The sequence below is a fragment of the Protopterus annectens genome, chromosome 12.part0, assembly GCF_019279795.1.
Source record: "Protopterus annectens isolate FY-2018-M chromosome 12.part0, PAN1.0, whole genome shotgun sequence".
Taxonomy (NCBI): Eukaryota; Metazoa; Chordata; order Ceratodontiformes; family Protopteridae; genus Protopterus; species Protopterus annectens.
The window spans coordinates 593,655,034-593,681,205 of NC_056746.1; the positions used below are offsets into that span (position 1 = coordinate 593,655,034).

The 26,172-nt window shown below is 39.1% G+C and overlaps 1 protein-coding gene across 1 annotated transcript in view; it reads left to right on the plus strand.

The window, feature by feature from the left end:
- LOC122816734 (mesothelin-like) overlaps positions 1 to 26,172 on the plus strand; it is a 464,103-nt gene that overhangs the window by 427,290 nt on the left and 10,641 nt on the right. The window contains exon 18 of the mRNA XM_044089728.1: positions 7,304 to 7,622. Coding sequence (XP_043945663.1) covers positions 7,304 to 7,622 — 319 coding nt within the window. The remainder of the gene's footprint in view (positions 1 to 7,303; positions 7,623 to 26,172) is intronic.

Here is a 26,172-nt window from a genome sequence, read left to right on the forward strand (position 1 = left end):
GACACTTCAGGCAGACCTGCTCCTCGGAGGGTTACGGCTCATTCTACTAGGGCAGTTTCTCGTCAGCCGCCTTTAAGTCCCGTGTTTCGTTGGATGATATCTGCGGCAGCTACTTGGGCCTCGCCTCATACTTTTATTTCTCATTACAAGGTGGATGTTGTTTTTAGAGGAAGAGCATCCTTTGGCTCAGCGGTGCTCGGAACATCCTTCCATGACGCCCAAGATTCAGGTAGCTAGGGACTCTGTCCCACAGGTTGCAGACGAATGAAGTCTGCCTACTTCAGATTTAGAAGTTATGTACTCACCATAACGTTCCATCTGAGTAGGTGACTTCATTCGGATGCAACTCATCCATCCCTGACCTTTATAGAGCGAGTATTTATGCTTTTTTAGTATACTGTGGTCAGTACTTTGAGGCAAACTCAATCTGAGGTCAGTCAGGGCTTGGCAAGGGGTTATGGGTAAGAGGGAGGAGCTAGGAGCTCGGAGCCTAAGCTTTTGAATTGCCGGCTCGGATCCGAGATCGGATCCGATACCCCACAGGTTGCATCCGAATGAAGTCACCTACTCAGATGGAACGTTATGGTGAGTACATAACTTCTAATTTTTGCAAACTATTTTCAAATGTATCCATAACTTCATTCTCCATTATGTTACCATAACTGGATATGAGAATAAATGTTCTATAATTAACAACATCAGATGGATACCATTAGTTTGTGAACAAGTTTTATAATTGCTTTTATCTAATCAATGTGAATTTCAATGCAATATAAATTCTTTTGACATATTGTGGAAAGAGGTTGACGTAAATGAGTAGATAACTGCTTCATGTTTCTATTGTTGGGTATTTGTTAACCCTTACTGGTTTAAAGTCCAACCTGAGACCCAAAATTATGTTGAAATCTCCCCATCTCCAAAGGTAATGTCTTGTTCTCCTTGTCTGGAGAATTCCTACTCTGTCATTGTCTACATTAGAGTCATGAAAATTAACAATAAACAGTACTAAGCCCCATCAATCTTCTTTAAAATTGCTTATGATCAGTAACTTGCAGCTCACTGACGTGCATCAGAACAGCTACTCCCATGTTGGCTGTACTGGGCAAAATGTCTGCATTCCACCATCTGAATGCCTGCCTAAAAGCATCATCTCTCATCTTAGTATATTTTTTGGAAAGCCACCTTAATTCCTCTTTCATTAAGAGAGGTCAGAATAGCTTTAACGTCTACTTCCATTGATGTGTTTAGAAGCTTCAAATGTAGAGACCCACAAGCAGAGACTACACTCTATCATAGGCCCCAAAACCCTGATGCTGAGCATCCTCTTTGTTGCTTATCATTACTGCTTGAGTTATTTCCTCTGCCTTTGAATTACATCCTTTTTGTAGCATGCCTACTACTGAACTCTCAGTGCTACTCTGTGAGAATAGGACCAACTACTGACAGCACACATAAAGATGTGTTGCCTTATCAATGAACAAGGCAGTATGTAATGCATACTACTATTTATAATCCTCTTTCCAAACCTGAAAAAGTAGTCATGTCACTGTGTCTCCATGTAACAAGAAATAAGAATCACAACTGAACTGTGTGTCAGCCAACCCTCCCGAAAGTTAGCTTGTCATATACACATATACCTATGCATCTATGCACATACACAACGACAGTTGCAACATATGACTGACCATGCTTAACTGAAATCCAATGCTATTTCTCCTTCCACAAGCATGATATAGTGAAAAGCAAGCCTAGTTATGAAATGATAACATTCCTCCACCAGGAGAAGTGAACCATTGGAAACCACAACTAGAGCCATAGGAAAGAACATTCCAGCTATGTCTGAATCATTATAAAAAGAAATTAAACCAAGCAGAAACTTTACAGTGTGGAGGGTGTAAAGTTCACCCCTTGAAATATGTCATGCACCTAGTTCACTAATAAAAATTGAACTTTAAAATACATACTACAAAATAATAAAATAAAACAATAGGTAGTCCACAGATTGGTTAAGAATGGAATACCCTTTATTGAAAGACACAAACAAGTGATCCTAGTTGAGTATAATAAAAAACAGTAAAGACATGTATTACTTATATATAATCAGGTTATTTGGAGCAAGGGGGTGATTACAGAGGGTGATTCTGTTAAGAGCAATAAAAGCATTAAACTCATTCCTTTAACCAAGTCCCCCTTCTTCTTAACACCATAGTGTAAACTGAGACTGTGCTACCTTAGAACTGAAACTGAAAAGCTAGAGACAAATTAAAATATATAATATGAGAACAGCTTATTAAGGCTAACCTACTAATCCAAACTTTATTAATTAGGAAAACAAATCACTAACAAAATGACTAATTAATTAACAAAAATATCTACCACTAGACATCTATCAGAATAAATATTAGTAACTTATAAACCGAAACGCTTTTAACAATCATTGCTTTTGTACAAAATAAATACTTTAGCAGGTTTGTGTGTAAAAGACTATAAAGGACCAAGAGATCGATCTCTTGGTCCTTCTTATTTTTCGTGCCTTGAGCTAGTTTTGGTGTATTTGGTGTAAAAAACTATCATAATATTAATGAGCATGTGTATAAATCTACAAGTGAACACCTAAGTAGGCTGAAAACCATACCTATAATTGCTAAGGTGGAAATATGTTAAAAATATGTTAACAATAAAGCATTAAGGCCCTGGGGATCTGTTCAAGTGTGGCATCTAAGAAAGCGCTTAGTTCAAATGAGTAAAAGTATCAGAAAACAGCACAAATGTCAATTATTTTCATTGTAATATATTTACAATGTTTGGTATTTGTTTATAACAATATTAGCATGTATAATATTAGCGTGTAATGTCAGAATCAGTCCCATATCAGACTTTTAATAGTCTTTTAAACAGTGGGGCAGTTTTTTTTGAGTTCTAGTATGCTTTTTATGGAGCACTAACAATTAAGCCCCGTTTTTTTGAAAGAGTTCCGTTTCAGCTGCCACAGTAGTTCACATTTTTCTAAAAGAATAGGAATGTCTCCTTTCAGTTCCAAAAGGTCCACATGATCAATAATTTGAAATTTAAAGCCAGTGTGTTTTTGTGAAGCTGCAGGTGCTGAGCCAGTGGATTATTCTTTCACTTATCTCTAATTTCAAAAAGATGGCTAGAAATAATTCTTTTAAGTCTGTTGAGCATTTCTCCACATAAAATGCTTCACAGTCATTGCAACTTTCCCTGTAAACCACATGCATTGAGTTACAGTCACCTCCTTTGATGGTTTTAATCAGTTTCTTTAAATAAGGGCAGACAAAGATGTATCTGTCCTGCATGTACTGACAAATAACACAGTTGGCTCCATACTTATTGGTGCATGTGGTCTGGGCCTACCTTCAACCCAACTCCTGGGGTTGAGCGTTTGGAGCTTTCATATATCTTTGTTAATAAGGTTCATGATGATTCGTTCCATGGCCTTGCAGATAAGGTTGGTCAGGCTAATGGGTCTGTAGTTTCTGCTGTCCATATTATGCATGTGGCTTTGTCAAGGGGCGATCATGGCTGTTAAACTTAGTGGACTTCTTCGAGACAGTCACCAAAGCCTTAGACGAGGTAAAATCTATGCATACAGCCTACCTAGACTTAGCCAAGGCCTTTGACACAATTCCCTACTCAGGCGTCATTATCACCCAGCTGGGTATCAACCTATATACTGTCAGTGGGTTGCAAACTGGCTCACTGATAGAACTCATACGGTCAAAACAGGGGACTCAACCTCCACCAGCAGACCCGTACACAGTGGTGTTCCACAGGGATCAGTTATGGAACACCCTACTGTTTGGAATCTACTTCTCTGAAATACAGGTTAAAACTAAAGGGCTGTGGCTGACAAAGTTTGCTGATGACTGCAAACTGGGAGCAATCATTGAAACCCCTAGCGATGTCAACATCATGCAAGAAGGTCTTACACAGACTAGTGAATGGTGCCAAAGTCATGGTCTTATACTTAATGCAGAAAATTGCATTATCATCTCCTTCAGCAAGGGTGATGTTCCTGCAAACTGCCACATCAATAACAATACCCTAAGCTAATAATCAGTGGTGAGAGATCTGGGCATACAGGTCGACAGCCATCTTAACTTCGATCACCATGTCTCCACAGTGACACAATGGTAAGAAGGGCATTTTATATTGATCATCTCATAAGTAAGAGCATTGTCTCCAGAAAAAAAAGAGGTTATAACCCCCAGTACTCTTCCCTCATCAGGCCAGTAATAAAGTACACTGTTCCCTTTGATTTCTTCCTTTCCAAACACCTGCAGCAATTGGAGAGACAACAAAGGCTCCTTACAAAGAAAATGTAAGATCTTCAAGATCTGTTTTATGCAGACAGACCAAAATCATTGTCATTTTACTCTGTTCCATACAGACTATCAGAGGCGACCTGTGCCTTGCATATAGAGCAATCTCTGACACAGGTTTAATGGAAATGCTGCACATTCACAAGCTAAATGGCACATGTCACTCACTCAAAGGACCTCAACTTGGTATGTGATATCAACATAACTTGCTGGAAGGACAGATTTGTCTCACAGAGGTTGCCCCATCTTTGGAACAAACTTCATATCTATGTTAAACAAAGCCCCTCATTGGCCCTATTTATGCACAATTTGGACAATTGGATGGGTAACTGGAAATTCACCTCAGGGTTTCCACCTGTGTCCTTCTTGGACAGGGGCAATAGGTGCTGATTTTAGTGTCTGATTGAACCAGACATCCATGGGAACATTAGTTGAACATGGCTAGGCTTCTAAGGGTCCTGAGGCCACTAGCCTCGTAACCTCCTAAGGTCCTATGAAATCTGTGACAACTTATAATCTGTATTTGGACACCATAGCATAAAGTAAAAAAAAAAAATAATACTTGGTTACAACATTGCGATGAGGGAGTAAGGCTTTAGAACAAAAGATGGCATTAAGTTAGCTTAGATAAGCCTACTAAACATTAACATCAAGATTCCTTAAAACAAGATGAACAAAGTATTGTGTTTTAGAAATTAATCAAACAACAATAATATTAAAACATTATCTCAAATACAAACACATAAAGTCTAAACTAAGGGAAACACTTTGCTTTAGGATTATAACAGAACAGCTTAGTTAACATTAAATCAAGTTCTTTCCTATACCAAATATTTTCACCCCCCCCCCCACATTTTAAACTGTGATAAATCCCTCAGCTTAACATTAAGCAACAGTCAAAAAATCTACAAAAGTGGATGTAGAACAATTACAGTATGGCCTATGTTTGTGGAGCAAATAGAAGATACAGTTGCTTCTATGTGTAGCAGCCATGTCTCTTCAACTTCCCAGAAATCTTCTGGGGTGAGCTCCTTATTTTCTTCTTCAGACATGGAAGTGTGGGATCTGAAAGCATTGAGTCTGATACAGATATAGAGAATTATGAATGTACAGTAGCTATAGAAAATATTTTTTTATTTAACCCTACTTGATGAACTCGTTTCTTATCATAAAAAGTTATACCTGTCCCCTTTTTTCCCACTGGAGACTTAGAAGGAGAGAATGAGATGAGTCCAACTCATTTTTTAATATCCAGCTCTGCCATCTCTGTTATTTCAGCTGCACTGAATATGTCCATTTTGAGATATCTCCCAGTCTTTTAGAAACCAGCCCATATCATTAGGAACCTGAAAATAAAAATGTTGAGAGCTCTTGACTAAAATTAACTTGCTGTTCATTCAACTGAGAGTGTATTTGGTCCATCTGTTTCTCACATTTTACTACCATGTGGAAAAATGTCTTGGTACTAACTCTACTAACAGCTATCAGCAAATCCAGCTATCAAAGTTTTGCTAAAAAGGCCGCCACAAAAACAAATTTTTCCTCTGTGTGGTGTCTGAACTTTATGTTGAAATCGTTAACTTTACCTCACCTTGAACCTTCTAATTAAGCAAATATGGTTTTCCTTGTTTTTTTTTTTTGCTGTTTTTGCTTCCCGCTACCTGCAAAACATCCATTCCCTGATCTGAGTTGTGCTGGATGTCCTACATTTCTAGCAAGCAAACTTGCCCCAGTCATAATGCACTGTAGGCATTCCTTCCCACTCTCCACCAGGGATGATTATTCCCACATGTGCTCCACCCCTGAACATGCACACCGCCTCCCTACCTTCCACCCAACCTGAGAGGGATGAGTAGGTTCCACTTCTTTCTCATTTCTCCCTGGCAGCACCAGCATCAGAGCTGCTAACAGATGATCAGCTGCCTGGGACATAGTTAGGGCTCCTTCCCTCTGTGTGACATAGATAGGTCCAGTCATTATGTTTCTTAACATGAAGTCTGAAACTGAAATTTCTGTCATTATTTAATGACTTCAATCCTCAATGACATACCAGAAAATTCAATATTTGATACTTCCTTATTATAGCAGCCCTGGCGATAGCGTCTGTGGTTACCGATTTGCAATATCCATGACGCCAACTGTAATGCTTTAATGCTTCAGTACACAAGTTAAAAACATTCAAAGCAGGATTTCAAGGTGGATCTGATGAAGAAAATCACAGATGGTAATATGAGGCAAAAATTTGGACAGTTGGGAGGTAGGCTTCTCAGGAGACTCCATGCACTGTTTGTAATTCTACCATTATTTTAAGATTCCCTGCTACCCCAAAAAAGAAAATATGATTGTGTATGATAAACTGATTTATATATATATATATATATATATATATATATATATATATATATATATATATATATATATTTATTTATATTCAAGGAGAGGTCACAGTAATGCTTAATGGTAAAGCTACCCTTCTTCCATCCCCTGCATGGTATTTTGAGCATAGTTATGCTTTTCTTCCATTTGTTATTACATGGTTATGTTACTACAGATGTTTACACATTGTACCTCACCACTCTTTTTACCTACCACAGGTGCACATTCCCCTGCAAGTAATTTAGGCTCCAAAATGAAAAAAAATAGTGGTCCACTGTTAGTCTTATATGAGAGTCCTACACCACTTACATACTTTCACTGGTGTAAGACTAAATTTATTCCTCAAGTGAACAAATGAAGGGAGTTCATTAGAGGTAGAATGTAGGTAAGCCCAAATTATATTATAGTGTCCTCTCCTTGAAGACCCAATGTGATGACAAATAGCTTACATAACTGTATTATTGTAACACATCCCTTTGATGCTTTGAGTTGATGCACTACAACATTCATAAAGCAGACATACAGTGCATTTCTAAGACACAACTGTATATATGCTAAATGAATGTACTTTGTATCTTTTTCAGAACCTTACTGTGGCAACAGTAAAGTCTCTCCTTGGTGACAACACTCCTGACCTCAAAGATAATGAAAATTCTACTGTGGTACAGGAATGGATTGCTTCTCAGCGACAGTCTGACCTTAATAAACTTGGACTTGGTTTAAGTGGAGGTTTGCCGGACACAACCACAGCAACAACAGCAGCAACTGCAACAACAGCAGCAACTGCAACAACAGCAGCAACTGCAACAACAACAGCAGCAACAACAGCAGCAACAACAAAAACAGCAACAATAAAAACAGCAGCCACACCAGTTGGATACATTTATTTGACAGCTGTAAAGGGTAAGTGTCATCTTCAGCTTTAGAAACACAAAACTAGCCGTTACCTTTTTATATTATAGTTACACAGTAAGCAACAACAAGGCTGATCATGTAGGATGGCTAATAATGTATAGTATTAATCAGGCTATAAAAGCTTTATAATCCTTTTTATGTCAGGTGAAAAATGCTGCAATCTAAGTCAAACAACAAACAAACAAGTTTAGTAAAAGTACAAATTGAGGAGTGCATATAGTGTTGTTTAAAATTGTATTTTAAAGTGGATTATGAGGTGTCTGTGTGTGTTGTGTATACATGAGAGTGTTTATATAAAGATATTCTGGCCTTGTTTTTTTTACATAGAAGAACACTTTCATCCTTAACATATAAAGAGCTTCAACAGACATCCAGTTATTAACATTATCTATTTAAACAGCAAAACCTGACATCACATAATGCCATTCTTGAGAAAATGTAGGATTAATGAAAATTCCAGAATGGTAGAATCAAAACACAATGTGCAAGTGGTAACATTTTTCTGCAGCACCTCTCTTTCATTTCCTTTTCCAGTGTCTCACACTTTCTTGAATTCCTTCATTCTCCTCCATCCCATTACGGTTTCATGCAGATCATTCTAGTGATCATTCACCCATTTCATGAAGTGGAATTTCTTTTTTGTCTGCCCGTAACATTAGACCTTTCTACCTGCTAGTTATACATTCCCTTTCTTCCTCTGACTTTTCTCAATTTCACTCTATTTTTCTTTTTCTCCTACCATTTGAATACTAATATCATATTCCATCAGTGCATCTTTTCTTCTATGGTGCACAGCCAGCCTTTTTAACTTTCTTTCATAATTTAGTATCTCTTTTTTCTGAACAATTTTGATTAACTGCCTTAATCTTCTTATAATTACTATTTTCTTCTTACTGTAGAGCTTCCAAAATATGGACAATACATTTGGAGTGATCACTAATCACCTAGACAGTGACAGTATTGCTTCATCCACCAAATTCCCAGCTCGAAGGAATCATCACAAGCTGTTAAAATAAAACAATCCAGAAGGCTTCAATGAAGTCTCGTATCCTACCTGTGACCCAGAGAGTGACAGGACCAACAAGAAATAGAGTATAAAGGATTAGTTCCAAATAAAATCACTTTGGCTAACAGATCTAGGAGACCTTCTCTCTTTGACTCACTTCCTGTGGGCAGAATAAAGACACATTGTGGAAGTTTCCAGTAGTTTATTCAGTTAAGCAGGTAGATTGACAAGTGTTCTTGTTATAATACAGTGTATTCAATGGGTCAGGTAATTAAAGGCAGTTACATACAATGTAGGAGGGTCTACAGGAGCTGATTGGTGGAAATAGTGGGAGATGGAAAAAGAAGGGGCCAATCCCAAAGCTTAGAGGTTAGTCCCTTATTTGACTATTCCTAAAAAACATGTGAAGGTTTACCAGATCAGCAGCCTGTGGAACCTCATTCTTAGTGAAAAGGTTTTATTTTTATTTTTAACTCCTAGCAAACAAAGCATGACAACAAACTATGAGCTACAACTATAGAACTATATTTAAGAAAACACTTTTGCCTGAGCTTCATCAGGTCCATCTAATACAGTGGTTTACACTTTGATCACTGAAAATGGCTGCTTTTAAGAGGCTATTGTGAAGTTTACAGCCTAGCTAGACATAATTTTGTAAATAATTATATGTCCTTATAAATATTAATATGATGCACAGGCTTGTTTTTACAAATGTAAGAAAACTGTGTTATATGCTGAACTTCAAAAATGAAATCACAGTGCACCCTGCTGGAAGAAAGCCGATAAGCAAAGAATTTTATAACTGTGTTTGAACTCAAGCACGGAGACAGGATGTCTGGGCTAAGAGTTTTTATTTTCTATTGTTTAAGACAAAGAAAATGATCAGGTTTCACATGTAAAATGTCTTTTATTGCTGTGACATTCTGACAGCTATATAAATGTGAAATTTTAAGTTCTGTGAGCCTGGGAAACCTCAGCAGGGGTGACAAGAATGATGTAATGCTAAATGACTCAGCGGTACCGTGTAATATCAATTTAAGACTTTCTCAGAGAGAAAGATTGAGCATTTTGTATTTTGTTCTGGAGCTGACAACAACTCACCAGCACTTCTCATCTATATTTGGTTTGCTCTGTAAAGAAAGCTATTTAGAACTTAGTATTTCTCTTAGAGATTGATAGAATATAGCCAGATTAGTCTAGCTGTTTTCTATATGTATGTCAGACTATCCTACAATATTGCTTTAAAGCATTTTCCTGTGATTTCTGAACTCTCTGTTATCAATGTGTTGAATTGATGAGTATTGCCTTGTGTTTTTATTATTAATTATTAAATATTTTAAACCTTTCAACTGTGGCTGTTTTGTGTAGAGATAATTTAAGCTCTTAAGAATACTTGCATGTATTTGGTGATACTTTATTAAGCCACAAAGCCATAAAGCTGAAGTTTCTGCAGCACCCACACTATAGCTAGACATTCCTTTTCTACAGCTGAATAGAATTCTTCCCTGGGTTGGAGCCTACAACTGAGATAAACCACTGGGTGCTCTTCCACCTGAACAACAAATTATTTGCTGTAATCTGGACTGTCTAACACAGGGGTCCTCCAAAAGCTTCTTTAAGCTTCTGGAATGCCTGCTCACATACTATGGTCCACACTACATTATCTGGCCAGGTCTGTGAGGGGAGTAGCTATGGTACTATAACTGGGGCCAAACTTTCTGTAGTACCCTGCTGTCCATAAGAATGCCTTCACCTGCTTTTTGGTAACAGGTGCAGGCCACGCCTGAATGGCTTCTGCTTTGGCAGGTTCTGGCCTGATATTACCACTCCCCATTCTATGTCCCAGGTAGGAGACCTCTGCCATACCCATCTGACATTTTCTGGGCTTAATGGTCAACCCTGCCCTCTGTAGTCTGCCTAACACCTCCCTGACATGCTGAAGGTGTTCTTGCCATGAATGGCTGTAGATGGCAATATCATCTAGGTAAACAAGGGCAAATCCTCCTGCTCCTACTAGGATATGATCGACCAGCCTCTGGAAAGTCGCTGGGACATTTTTCATCCCAAAGAGCATCTTTGTGAACTAAAACAAGTCAAAAGGAGTCACTAGGCTGACCTCTCTCTAGCACTGGGAGTCAAGGGCACCTGCCAGTAACCGTTTTTAAGATCAATGGTGGTAAGATATTTAGCCCCACCCAGCTGCTCTAGGGCTTCATCTGTCCTAGGCATGGTGTAAGCATCTGACTCTGTGTGACTATTTAATTTCCTGTAGTCCACACAGGACCTGGTGCTGCTATCCTTCTTTGGCACCAGGAACACTGGGGAGGCCCAGGGACTTTTGGACTTCTGAATTACCCCTAGTTGCAAAATTTCCTGTACCTCATCCCTCAGAGTCTCTTTGACTCTCTCTCAGGCACCCTATAAGGGGCCTGCCTAATAGGTCTTTGGGGTTGTGTGTCCACCTGGTGCTGCACCAGGTGAGTGCACCCCGGTTTCCTAGTAAACATGTCCTCAAATGCATGTAACACTGCTCAGATTTCTTGAACCTGGGTAGGAGATAGCTGCTGGGACATTGATACACCTTCCACCGAGGTGTCACTCTGAGCTTCACTGAGGAGATCAGTCACCAGATCTCCCTCAGACTCCTCCTGCAATCCACTGCAAATACTCACCACAAGGGCCTCCCTATCATGGTAAGGTTTCATCATGTTAACATGATAAAATTTGTGCCCCTGCCTCCTGCCTATCAGTTCTACCATGTAGTTAACATCACAGACCTTCCTTACCACCTTGTAGGGTCCATCCCAAGCTGCCTGCAACTTGTCGTCTGACAGGAATGAGAACCATTACCTGCTGCCCTACAGCATACTCTCTAGCTTGAGCATTCCTGTCATACCAGTCCTTTTTTCTGCTGTTGCGCTTCTGCCAGATTCTCCTGGGCCAAGCCCATGAGTTTCCTGAGCTTTGTCCTGAGGTTTAGGACATCTGCCACAACAGACTCCTTGTGAGATTCACTCTCACCTTCCCACTCATCACAAATTAAGTCTAGAGGCCCCCTCACCCTATGCCCATACAACAACTCAAAGGATGAAAAACCTGTGGATTCCTGGGGAACCTTTCTGCAAGCAAACAACAGATGGGGCAAATATTTGTCCTATTAACTCTTAAACTGGTCTGCAAATGCCCGTTGCATGGACTTGAGTGTAGAGTTTAACCTCTCAACAAGACCATTAGTCTGGGGATGGTAGGGGGTGGTACCCCACAGTACTTCCACAGACAAGTCAGCAGGTCTGACATGAAATTGGCACCTCTGTCAGTCAGTATTTCCTTTGGGAACCCTACCCTGCTGAAAATCTCTAACAAAGCATTTGCCACCTTTTCTGCCTCAGTGGAGGACAAAGCCTCTGCCTCAGGGTATCTTGTAGCATAATCTACTACCACTAGGATATACATTTTCCCTGTGGAACTTGGGGTACTCAGATGTCCCACAATATCCATAGCTACCCTCTGAAATGGCTCCTCAATCACAGACAAAGGCATCATAGGAGCTTTCAACTTGTCCCCTGTCCTACCTACCATTTGGTACTGCTCACAGGTCCTGTAGTACCCTGTTACATCTCTGGAAACTCCAGGCCAATAGAAGTTCTGCATAATACATCTCTTTGTATGTTTTATGCCCATATGACCTGCAAAGAGAATATCATGGGCTATGGCTAGAGGTACCAGACTCTACCACTACCAACTGCTGTATCCTCTCACCTTCTAGCCCTCCCTCAGGAGTCCACACTATAAGTAATCCTTTGTCCAAGTATACAGATTCCCCCTTTCCTTGAAAATCAGGTGCCTCACTAGCTACCTGGCTCAGCCTTATAATGTAGGGTTTGAGAGCTGAGCCTAGCTCAACTTTCTCTTTGTAACCCTTCCCAGCTCCCCTTCCACAGGAAGCCTGGCATCCTCTGACAATAGTGCCTCGCTGTCAGCCTGGGTGCTACTGCTCACCTCTGCCCTAGCAGTCACTCTGTCCAAGAGAACATCAGTACCCACAAGCAGCTGTAGCTTACCTTCAATCTCACTGCTATAGGGTAGCTCCCTCCCTGAAGTAACTATCTCACCAGTCCTGGCTGCAAGTGTGTGGTCTGTCTGGGTCTCCCCCAGGCTGCCAGACCCACATGCTTGTCTCCAAGCCTGACTGTGTGTAACAGTATGAACCCATGGTACTGCATTATAAAAATCATTCCCTATCAGGGATATCTTCAAACACACCTACTTGCTGGCTTCCTTTTCCACTCTCCCAGTCCAGGTGAACCCTAGCCAAAGGTATTTGGAATGGGTTCCCTCCTAAAGCTCTGACTGGAGTAGACTGCCCAACCAAGTAGTGTTCCTCTGTAACCATTGCAGGTTTCAAAATGGTTATGTCAGAGGCTGTGTCTCTCTTAGCAATGGCCTGTTTACCAATCACTACGATTGGATATAACCTCTGGTGGTAGTTTGGTACCCTTGTTTTCTCAAGACAACCTACTGTCGGCATTTTATCCTTCCCACTTACTGGCTCCCTCACTTTTTGTTCCCCACCTTGCCTCCATGGACAGACATCTATATGCCACATGGCCCCACTGGTTGCATTCAAGACATTTAACCCTAGGTTCTGGATGTGTACCTGGACTAGTGGCTTCCCCTGCTACTGGCAGATTCTGTTGGGGCAGTCTGGGCTGCCCAGCATGGGTTCCCTTAGACCCATGAGCAGCACTGGGTGTCCCTTTCCTGTGCAGTGATGCCCTGCTTGCTAGGTGTAGGTCTCGTTTCTTCCCCAACTCATCTGAAGTAGCACATTGTCTGTCAGCTAACCAGATCCTCATGTCCACATGCAAAGTGCTAAGGGCTTGTTCCCTCACCAAAAGGTCTGCCAGCCGTTCAAAAGTGGTGACCTGATATCCACTCACACATCTATGAAAATAAGTGCTCAGTTCAGCAACATATTCACACACACTTTCATCTGCCTTATGTCTATGCTCACAAAACTTTTTCCTATAAGCTTCAGTTGTTAGCTTAAAAAATTCTAGCAAACAATTCTTAGCAACAGTATAATTAAAAAATTCACAATCAGATAGTTTAGACAACACTTACAGCTTTACCATGGAGTAAAGGGGTCAGGAATCATACCCAGAATCTTTGGTGAACATCATGCTGTTTACATAGCCTCTCAAACATATGAATGAAACTATCAAAATTATCCCCCTTTGTAAACTGTGCAAAAAATGTACTGATATTTTGTCATTCTGGGGTCTGATTACTCCCTTTCCCATTACCTCCATGACTCTGGTGAAGAGTCAGCATCTCCTTTTAATGTTGCCTCTGCCTCTTCTTCTCTTCAGCTTCTATTTCAAAATGCCTGGCCTCCAACTCAAGTCTCTTTATCTCCAGATGGATTTTTAAGTCATCTGTCAAAAGGTTGAGCTGTCCATTCTCTGAGTGCTGTACATTTCCATAGCCAGTCTGATCATCCTCCTGACTGCAATTCTCTGATACAACTGACAAAAGCTGTAATCATGTCTGCTTAATCAGGTTTTCATGCACCAGTCCTTTAGCCTGGAACATGTTAGCCAACTGGCTCCTTGTCAGCTTGCCATACTTCTCTGCTGACATGCTTGCCTGCTCTCCCTGACTAACTAAGCTAACAAAAGAAAGTAAACAATTGTGATCTGAACTCTGAATGTTCACTGCATGGCTGATTTAGAGTACAAAAATGCCTTCAGTGATCACTGTACACAAGCTACAGGAATTCACTATCCACACCACTACAAGCCATTTAATATATAATGTGGCTAACTCACTACTATCAAACAATTAATATGTGATGTCGATATCCCATCACTGCCAAGCAATTAATATTTGATGTTGATATCCCACCACTGTCAAACAATTAATATGTGATGCCCGTGCACTGGCCCAGTAATCAAGGAGCCTCAATCCTCACCGCTAACACCAATGAGGGGCGTCAACATTGGGAGGATAAGCAAGTACACACACACACACACACACACACACACACACACACACACACACACACACACACACACACACACACACACACGCACACACACACACACACACACACACACACACACACACACACACACACACACACACACACGCACACACTAAAGTACAATTTCCCTTAAGAGCACACAGAGATCACAGTCAGTCTGGGGCTGGTTTCTGCTTTTCTCTCCAGATCCCAAATAAGACTCCCCACTGGCACAGCTATAGGATACAGATCTCATCCTAGTGGTCAATCCAAAACCTCCAGCACCCTCTCTGTCCAACCAGTGTTTTGTGTCCCTGCCCAAGTAGCTGACACATACACACACTTTAAGATATGAGTTATATACAAATACACAGACACTCCTGGGAAGGCTGGCATAGGTTCTCCAGCTATGCTCCTTCTCCCCAGACTATAAAGTAGAAATCACTGCCCTCAACCACTGTTTATCAGCTACTAATCAGGCCCTTACCAAAGGGTGTCTAATTTTACTGTGCAATGGTATTATCCAATTAGTAAGTGTGACTTAACTTTCAAGGCTATTCTAGAGTGGCTTAGTACAGGATCACCAAATGCATGCAAGTACTCTTAAGAGCTTAAATTATCTCTGCACAAAATAGCCACAGTTGAAAGGTTTAAAATATTTAATAATAAATAATAAAACATCAGACTATACTCATCAATTCAACACAGTGATAATAGAGAGTTCAGAAATCACAGGAAAATGCTTTAAAACGATATTGTAGATAGTCTGTCACACATATAGAAAACAGCTAGACTAATCTGGCTATATTCTACATATATCTAAGAGAAATACTAAGTTCTAAATAACTTTACTTACAGAGAAAAGCAAATATAGATGAGAAGTGCTAGTGCTAGAGTTGTTGTCAGCTCCAGAACAAAATACAAAGTGCTCAATCTTTCTCTCTGAGAAAGTCTTAAATTGATAATACATGGTACTGCTGAGTCATTTCACATTACATCATTCTTGTCACCCCTGCTGAGGTTTCCCAGGCTCACAGAACTTAAAATTTCACATTTCTATAGCTGTCAGAAAGTCACAGCAACACAAGATACTTTACTTGTGAAACCTAGTAATTTTCTTTGTCTTAAAACAATAGAAAGAAACTCTTAGCCCAGATATCCTGTATCCGAGCTTGAGATCAAACGCAGATATAACATTATTTGCTCATCAGCTTTCTTCTAGCAGGGTGCACTTCTGGTTTCTCATATTTAGTTTTCTTACATTTGTAAAAACAAGCCTGTGGATCATATTCAAATTTACAAGGACATAGAATTATTTACAAAATTCTATCTAGCTAGGCTGGCAGCCTTCACAGCTATCACCAGACTTTGTCTGTTTTGTCACACATACAAAATGAGAGGCTGTGTCTGCATCAGTGGGGCTCATATTCCTTGGAGCTAAGTTTGAAAGCTTTATTACAGAACTCTTTCCAGTCTATTACATGTAATATGAGATGCTTTGCCCACTGTCTTTGGGATGTGGGGCAGGACATGCAGACTGTTCATAAATGCTCAGAAATGAACTGTAGAACCTCTTGCTGTGAGGTGACAATGCTAACCAATGCATCAATATGAAAGGCTAATATTCTCTCGTATAACAAAAAAGGTTTCCCGTGCCTGCTTGTAAGAGGCTCATATATATAATTGATGTGACAATTCCTGTTCTTCTTCCACTTGCTAAAGACAGTCCTTTTTATATGCAGGGGAGGTAGTCACTTAAAGCTGCAGTAGATGATTCCCATTTTTAAAAAGTACATGCATCTAGAGGAACAGAATACAGTGGAAAACAAGTCACAGTGCTCATTTTTTACAGAGCTCATGGCTGTGTACAAGTAGGAAGAAAAAAGTGAAAAGTAAAAAGTAAGTAAAGTTTCAGACCTCAGAACCTTTTATGTGGGCTTATTGTGCCCATGTATAAAAATCCAGCAAGTGGTGAACTGCAGAGTATACAAACACTTTTAATAAACATAAGAATCACAGATCTTCTTTGAGCACGGGCAAACTGTGCCTGTGGTGTAAAGAATATAGCAGTGTGGAGTGCTGCCCTGGAACAATAATTTTCATTGTATTAACAGATTATAGAAATTTTTTTAAATGCAGTCCCAGTGGCTATGGTGTCTATATCTGGTTAGTGGGGTAGCTGCAGTGAGAGGTGGAATGCTGTTGGTTCTAGAGAATGGTTTTAAGGTACTCCAGTCTGGGATCTTCATTTTCAAGATTCTTCCTGAGTCTAGGAGTTACTGAGGTCTCTTCTGTTCAAACTCTTCCTCTCGTCTTGTTCCAAGTGGTAAAGTTAGTGCAAAAGATGTCTAGATAGCGCTGTGCCTAGTAAGATAAAGGGCTGGAACCTGGGAGGGATCAGATGAAAGGGCAGTTAACCAATCTCCTGAAAGAGGGTGTGGTGCCTATGGTGTCCAGGGTGGGGTTAGATGATGTAAGAGGCTAATGTAATCAGTATGGGAGTGGGCTGTCAATCAAACTGGGGGGCTAAAATTAGGACACATTTTCACTCTTAGCACCAACGTCTGAAATCAGTAGTAGAAACCAACTGCTGTTTAAGTTTGTGCAAACCCATTTCTGTTACTTTTTAGATCTGTACACATCCAGAGATCACACAACTATCTAAATTGAAAAAAAAATAAAAATTATAATGTGGCTTGTTTTCAGTGTCACTTATTTACTAGATAAACTATGCTAATGTAGATGCATTGATTTATAAATGTAATTACTTGATTGAGTTTTTCATATTAACAGCAGCAATTGGGGTTAATTAGCAGTTTATGTCCAAATCCCATGTTAGGTATTTTAGCTGTATGATTTATGGTTTAGTTTCCTGAATGCAAGCGCACTTTTATTGGAAATGCTTGAATTTAGACCAGGGTGGTGGTGGGTATCCAGCCTGATCCACCAGCTCAACTCCATTTTTTCAAGGATCATGTTTTTATTTCCTTCCAGTGGACCCATAGCGAGCTTGTCCAGGATGTGGATGTGGAAACCTCCATGATCTTGGAAATCATGGCAGTGCTTCATAAGTTGATTTCTGAGGATCTGGAGTCTGATGTCAGGCAGGTGGTGTGCTACCCCAATTTTGAATCTGTTCACAGTTTTCCCTATGCAAAAACAACTGCACCCATTGCACTGTGCACACCATATCACAAAAGCAGTGTTGCAATTACCAGAACAAGTGATCTTGATTTTTCTCCTGAGTATTGGATGAAATAAGTAGCCCTTGTTGCTCATGTATTTACGGTAAGTGCAAAAATGGGGGGGTGGGCACAGGGATAAGTTCCTCTGTTGTCTTCTTCCTGTCTGAATTTGCACTCTGCATAGTCTCTAATGTCCCTGGCTCTTTTAAATACAAAACAAGGATGAGGTCCGAGAAGTTTTTCCAGTTGCTTATTGACTGTAATCACTACCCACATGTCAGTCATGATCTTTCTGATTGTTTTATAATCTACTGTAAAAGTAGTGAGTGACATGCTCCTTTTTCTTTGTCCTCCTGTGGATCTCGGTGTTGGTTTCTGTTGATCCCTAGGAGTATCCCAGGGAGGAATCCCTCAAAATGGGGTCATCTGCCTCCTTTAAAATTCTGATAGGGTTGAGGATGGAATTTAGTAATCTATTGCTGTACCTCCTAGCCAGGAAGTCTTAGTGTAGGCTGATTAGATTCGTGATGAAATCTCTAAACTCTTTGGAGACATGTGCAATTCTCATCCCCTGAGATTTTATAACATTTCTCTTTGTGATCTGGGGATGCATGTTTTTACTGTGCAGCAGCATATTAACCCTGGTTGGTTTTCTGAATAGGATGCTGGAGAGGAATTTCCAGTGTCAGTGGATATGGTTATGTCTAAAAAGTTGAGCAAGGTCTTGCTGTGACAGGTTGTGAATCTCAGGAAGCTAGTGGAATTACTGATGTAGTTGTAAAAGTCATTCAGTGTGTGGCTTTGTCCCCCTATCAGATGATAAATATGTCATCAGTAAAACAGAGATAGCATTTCATTGATGCAAAATAGGAGCTTTGGTACACTGCCTCCTCCTCCCGTTTTCCTAGAGCCACATTGGCCAGGCTTGGGGCCATAGCCGCCCCATAGCTATTCCAATAGTCTGCTTATAAAACTTGTTTTTGAACATGATGTAGATGTTCCCTCCTGGTAAAATTCCTGTCATTTTCATATGCCTCCATTGTAGCTTGAATACAGCAGCTGTGTGGAAGCACTGTATAAAGACAGTGGAATTGCTAACTGGAATATCTCTAATTGTACGAAGAAAATCCAGAGAGTCTAAAATAAAAGATTTGTTGGCCTCTACCATTGATTTTTTCAAGGCATCAAGGTAGATGGATATTGTCTTATTTATGGAACCACCACTTGCACTACTGGTCTATAGGGAGGATCAGAGATTTTCTTATGCTGTTTGGGATACCAGAGAAGCTTGGTATTTTTGGATGGTGGTGAACAAAAAGTCAAAAGGCTTGGCATCTAGTAAATCATCCTCATGTAGCATTCTTAGATGCTCTCTTAAATTATAAGTAACATTCACAGTGTTAAAATCACACTTACTGTAAAACCTTTTGTTGCCAAGCATGGCCTCAGTCCTGCAGTTATAAGTAGCTGTACCTGTGACTAACATACCTCCCTCTTTATCCACCTTCATGATCCTGAAAGTTTTGTTTCTGCTTAGATTTTTTAGAGCAGACAGTTCCTCTTTGCTAATGTTGTATAACTTCTTGCTAGTTGATTTACTGAAGGCCCTGAGGATATCAGCCTCACATTTGCTTTCATACACACTCAGGGTGGGGTGCACAGGGAGGCAAAGGTCACTGGGCTTTTTCCATTTTATTCCACTGTCATTTCTATCAGTGTTGCTTCCATCCTTATCTTTGTCATTGAAAAATACTTTGAGATTCAATTTCTTGACATACAGGTTTAACATCTATCACTGTTTCCATCAAGTTAGTTGTGTTAAAAGATGTAAAAGTCAGGGCCTTACTTAAGATTTCTTTCTCCAGCTGAGTCAGTGGTTTTGTTGAGTGGTTCCAGATCTTATTCCTTTTTTGCTGTTAGTTTTGGTGAGTCCCTTCTGTTGTGTCGATCTCTCCAAATCCTGCAGCTCGAGAGTTCTAGGTTACCACTAGCTTTAGCAAAGGCTGAGTCAGATCTGAGGGACAGATCTGAACCTATCAGCTGAGGACAGAATGAAAATTGACAACATCAGATTTTGAGTTTACCCACATTATGTGCATGTCTCTTCAGCTGTGCTTATTTTCAAATGAAGGCCTGCACTGGTGTCATGCTAGCATTCTTAGAATGTGTGCTGTTGCACAAAGCAGTGATATTTTCAGTTTTCAGTGTTTATCAGCAATCAGTGTTTCATATCCTGCCTAAGTGTTGGAGTAATTTTGCCTTCAAAAACAGAATCCACCATGCATGGACAGAGAAGTAATCTTGTGGTATGCTGAAACTCAAAACTATTCAAAATTCACCATAAAAAGCTAGTATGACACATAAAAAATGCACAGCACAAAATATTTCCAGAGGTGCAAAGGAAGCCAGGAACAGGAGTACAAACCACAAATTGATTTCAATGCTGCAGCATTTTCATCAGTGTGACTCTGCCCACCTATATTTGAATATCTAAGTTAAAGCTAAAAATTGCCACCAAATGACATAATTTCTCAATACATTTATACCAAATGTTTAAATAACAATATCTCATACCTTAAGTATTATAATGAAGCCTAAATAAAAAAATTCAAATATATCAATGCAAAACCATAAATAATTTTTCATGATGTAAATAAATCCTTCCCAAATCACTGCAGAAATATGAAAATCTAAATGTGTTAATTTCACCCATTTCTGAGTAAAGTCCCTAGGCATACAATCCATTATTGCTCTAAGATCAACAAATATAAAAGTCAATATTTGTAAATGCCTTTTCTATATCTTAGTCAATATAAATTTAAAAAAAAAAGGAAAAAAAAAAGAACTTTGCCCTTTATGTTCCAAAGAATGTTAATATAGTTTGGAGAATGGGCGACCTGTAGCTCACACTCTGACTGGAGAACAAACATTCTCAAGCAGAAAAATGAGTCTGATGATTCACGGCAGCATATCAAGCCTCCATGGACTTCTGACTAAAAAAATAACGGCCAACATTATTTTATGCTCGGTAAGCAGCGCTTTTGCTGTTTAGAGAGTATAGAATAAAATAAAATAAAAAGTAAAGTAAAATAAAAAAGTGTGTGTATGTGTTTGTGTGTGAAAGTGTATGCGTGTATGAGTATGTGAGAGAGAGATCAGTTGAGCTACTATTTTACACTCGCTAAGCAGTACTTTTGTTGTTTAGTGAGTGTAAAAAAAATAAATGAAACAGAAAGAAAGTGTGTGTGTGTGTTTGTGTATGTATGTATGTATGTATGTGTATGTGTGTTTATGTTTCTGCCTCTATGAGTGAGTGAATGTGTGCATGAAAGCAGAAGAGACTCTGTGTGTGTGTGTGTGTGTGTGTGTGTGTGTGTGTGTGTGTGTGTGTGTGTGTGTGTGTGTGTGTGTGTGTGTGTGTGTGAGAGATAGAGTGTTGAGTGAGAGTGATCCCTGGCCACAGCAGTAAAGATGTTTGCATACCTCTCGACATCTTAGTTCAACATATCCGAATACCTCTCAACTATCCAGATTTTTGCAGAATGTCCAGATTTTTGCCTGATGTTTTCGGTCTCTTCCTAATAAAATTCATGGTTTTCTGTCAAATGGCTGAGGACAGAAGTCACTAAATAATAACATACATTTCAGTTTCAAACTTTGTATACTTCAGAAAATGCATGGTAATGCAAAACCTATTACTCTAGCAACTTGTTAAGTTTATAAGAGCAGTATTTAAACTCTGTCTCTATTTTTGGCCATTTGTCCACCCCCCATTATTTCTGGCTTTGTCCAGATTTCTTGTGCTAAGAGGTTGAGAAGTATGCTGGATAAACTTAAAATAAATGGGACAGAAAGGCTCAAAATAGGAACATATTTTAAATGTTGCTGTTATAAATTCACGTTACATGAATATCACAGTTGGTGTTAGCATGCATTTTCTAAAGCAGAGGTGTGTGTGACTGAGTTAGAGTGACCAGTGGTAGCGGCAGTAGTAAAGAGGTTTGCATACCTCTTGACATTTCAGCTGAGGAAATGTGAATAAAGCCTAAAATAAAGAAGGAACAAATGTTCAAACATAGTAACAGTATTTAATTACTGCTCTTATAATATTACAAACCTGCTTAAGTAATAGGATTTGTGCTAGCGTGCATTTTCTGAAGGAAATAAAACACTGAAACCCAAATGTATGTCATTATTTAATGACATCAGTCTCCAAAGACAGGTGACAAACCAGACATTTTCAGAGTAAAGAACCAAAAAAATAAAGTATTTTTTTCTAAATTGTTATATTTTGGATATAAAATGCTTCTTCCAACACCATTAACATATACTACAGCAAGTTTGAAACATTAGGCGGTGGAACTATTTTACATCAAAAATATATAAAAAATAATATAGTAATGAAAAGAAAATAAATAACTAAGTAAAGCACAACAATTTTGCAGACAGCCCATTATCTAAGCAAAATAATGCCCTGCAGGGTGTGTGTTAGTGTGGAAATAATATCCTTCCAGAGGTGTAGAGGCCCTCTGCCTGTGCATTGGGTTTCAGAACACTCCTGGGTGGATGTCATTTCCACAATAACACACACCTGTTGGGCATTATTGCTTGCTTAGAGAATGGAAGACCTGTAGATCATACCCTGATTGGAGAACGGATGCTCTCCATCAGGGTCTTGATCTATAGTTAATGCTCACTGAAAAATAAGTCTGCCACCACATGTTAGCATATCAAGCTGTAGTGGAATTTGGACTGAAAAAAAAAATAATGGCCATCATTATTTTACTCTTGTTAAGCAGTGGTTTTGCTTTTTAGCAACTTTACAAAAAGAAATAAAATAAAAGTGTGTGTGTGTGTGTGTGTGTGTGTGTGTGTGTGTGTGTGTGTGTGTGCATGTGTTTATGCATGTGTGTGTGTGTGTGTGTCTGTGTGTGTATTTCTATGTGTGTGTGTGTGTGTGTGTGTGTGTGTGTGTGTGTGTGTGTGTGTGTGTGTGTGTGTGTGTGTGTGTGTGTGTGTGTGTGTGTGTGTGTGTGTGTGTGTGTGTGCGTGCATGTATGTGAGAGATAGAGAGTGAAGAGTGAGAGTGATCCCTGGCAGCAGCAGTGTCAGCATACCTCTCAACCTGGAAACATCCAAAATTTGGACAAAGGCCCATGAAAATAGGTACAAATATGTATGTTGATTAACATAAAACTTGCATATATAATTATGCAACCCCACCCACTCCAGTAGAATTCTGGGATGCCAAGTTTTAAACACAAACTAAACAGATAACCAAAATATGATAATGAAACACAAAATAAGCAGAAGAACAATAGTGTTTTATTTATGTTAATATACGAACTTGTGCAAAACTAAAATACAATTTTCTTTTTTAAAAATAAAATTAACTGCGGGCACGGCTGGCAGTCTGTGAGATATGATACACAAAATTATGCATTGCATCAAACATCAGTAAAAGATAAACTGAAATTAAAATCAGCAGAAGCCAGAAAGCACAGAAACAGCTCCACAGAATTAATTTAGTAATTGACTGCAGATATTATGGCTTTGCCTCTCAATGTGTTACAGCAAGAAATCTAGACAAAGCCAAAAATAATATGGGGACCAAACAAAGGCAGAGAAATACAGTGGCACTTTTAAATACTGCTCTTCCAAACAGAGCGTGCTGTGGACAGAACAACAGATTTTCCATAACATATCATGAATTTTCTGAAGGGTGAAGTCTGAAAATAAAATGCAATGTCTGCTGCCTACCATTATTTTCTGACTTCAGTTCAGTCCTCAAAGATCTGCCACTACCAGTGATTTGCCAGAAAACTGCAATTTTATGAGAAATGGACTCATAGCAAAAAGCCAAAAGCTTAATTTCTTTCCGTAGTTTCAAATATGCACAAGCACCAAAATGAAACATTTCCCCCAGTGATCCATCCCCTCAGTAGTTTCAAGTATGTACAAGCACCAAAATGAAACAATTCCCCAGTGATCCATCCCCTCAGTAGTTTAGAAGTATGTACAAGCACCAAAATGAAACAATTCCCCAGTGATCCATCCCCTCAGTAGTTTCGAAGTATGCACAAGCACCAAAATGAAACATTTCCTCCAGCGAACCATCCCTTCAGTAGCTTCCAAGTATCCACATGCACAAAAATGAAACATTTCCACTAGCGATCTATCCCTTCAGTAGTTTCAAGTATGCACAAGCAAGCACCAAAATGAAACATTTCCCCCGGCTCAATTTTGATCAGTTTCTCCTTAATTCTCAATGTAAACTAAACTTTAATATGGTCTCTATACCCTCAGCTTTTGCATGGCAATCTGATACACTGCTATTTAAAGTTGTTGGATTGCTAAGCCATTGTATAATGTATAACTCCACTTACAGAATTATTTTTTGGAGTCCATATTTGGTGTATGAGAAGTTGACGTCCTCACCAGACACAGAGGTGCTGCCACCACACTCCTGGACTCTATGTATATATACTACCTCCAAGGTCGCACAAACTATAGGATGTCTTCCCAGAAATTCCTTAAGTTACACTACACACTGTAAAAGGGAGAAGATACAGTAAAACAATTATTTACAACAAATGCAGTAGTCACTGCACACACGTTACATCTGTATATAATACCACCAGGTTTCTCATCAAAACTAATTGCTCTGCTACTAATAATCTCCCAATGGGGTAGAGTCTACCTGACTGCCTCTCATTCCCCTGCTACTTGCATATACAAACTGTAAGACTGTTGGACCTTAGAGATGGGGAAATTCGAGTCAGATAGCACCCCTGAAATATTCTAGTCATGCTTGCTTTGTCAAAGGAGGATGACTGTTTCTTTATAAGTAGCAATCATCATGTTTTGATTATTCCATCTAAATACATTTTTTTTTTCATGTTCAGGTCTTACATGGCCATATCAGGATGCATTTGATTGTTATTAATATTTCATTATCATATACTTATCAGGACAAAACTAATTTATATTCTATTAGATGACATTCCTATTGCATGATTTGTTTGAAATAACTGGACATGCACTGTCTGTGTTGTGCTTTATTTATGTATTCCACGTGGCTGTTTTCCCTGGACTCAGACCCCCCTGATCCACTGAAGCAGTGTCTAACCTCTTTAAATTCTCTCAGTTAACAAAGTAAATAAAATAAAATTCAAAATGAAATGCTTCAAATGGTCTAGACCATGAATGACAAGGATCAAATCAGCCCGATAAGAAACTTAAAAATATTGCCGAACAACTTGCGAGTCCACTTGTAGATTGCACAAGATTTTCGCTTGTAGACAATATAAGCTTGTGCTGTGCCATGCCATCATTGTGATGGTGTATGCATTACACACATAAACAGGCAAAAACTTTAAATGCATTATACTATTATTAATATTTCACACCCAATGTCAGAAACATAGATTCTAATACACTATCGTAATGATTCATGTTTCCAGATACACATTTGTTTAAAATTCTCTGATCGGAAAGACACCGCTGAATTAAACCTATCATTACCTGCATGCTTCAATGATGTGGGGTGGGAGAAAGTAGAAATGCTAAATATGCAAAAACATCTGGGTGCTATAATAGAAATTAAATTTTCACATCCTGGGAGTGTGGGTGGAATTTGGCAGAACCTTGGCTTACATTAACTTGTAAATACTGTGTTCACTCTTGCTGCAGTGCTATTCCAAATGAATAGGCCATACTCCGTAGTCCAAATCTCCCTCTCTCCGACAGGCTGGTAGTCACAAGCTGATGTCATCATGCACAGGATGTGTGATGATGTCAGCCACATTTGTAAAAAAAAAAAATAATAAATAAATAAATAAATAAATAAAAGTTGTATCCAAAGGCACAGGATCCGAGGCTAAAGTTGAAAACACAAATTTTAATAAAGCACGATACACCAATAAATTCAAACGCTTTCACCCAGCTCCTGCCAGGCTTTTTCAAGGAATGAATACAAACCATAGTATACTTTCATATTAATATAGCCAGTTAATTAATCACATGACTAGTAAATTGCATTCAATTAAGTAAAATAAATTCAAATATATAAGTATTTACGTGTTTAAGTGTAAAAATGTCAAAGTGCCATCAGTGCAGAAGCAAACATAAATAAATTAACAGATTTAAATGTTATAACAAGCATGAGTTAAAACCAATATTATAAAATCAAATAATTGATGTAATAAATATATAAATATATAAACCTGTAAACACCGTAAGGCTCATTCAAAGCTTTGCTTTCCTGAGCTTCAAAACACATCCTATATTAATACTATCATTTAATCCAGGAGAACTAGTGGC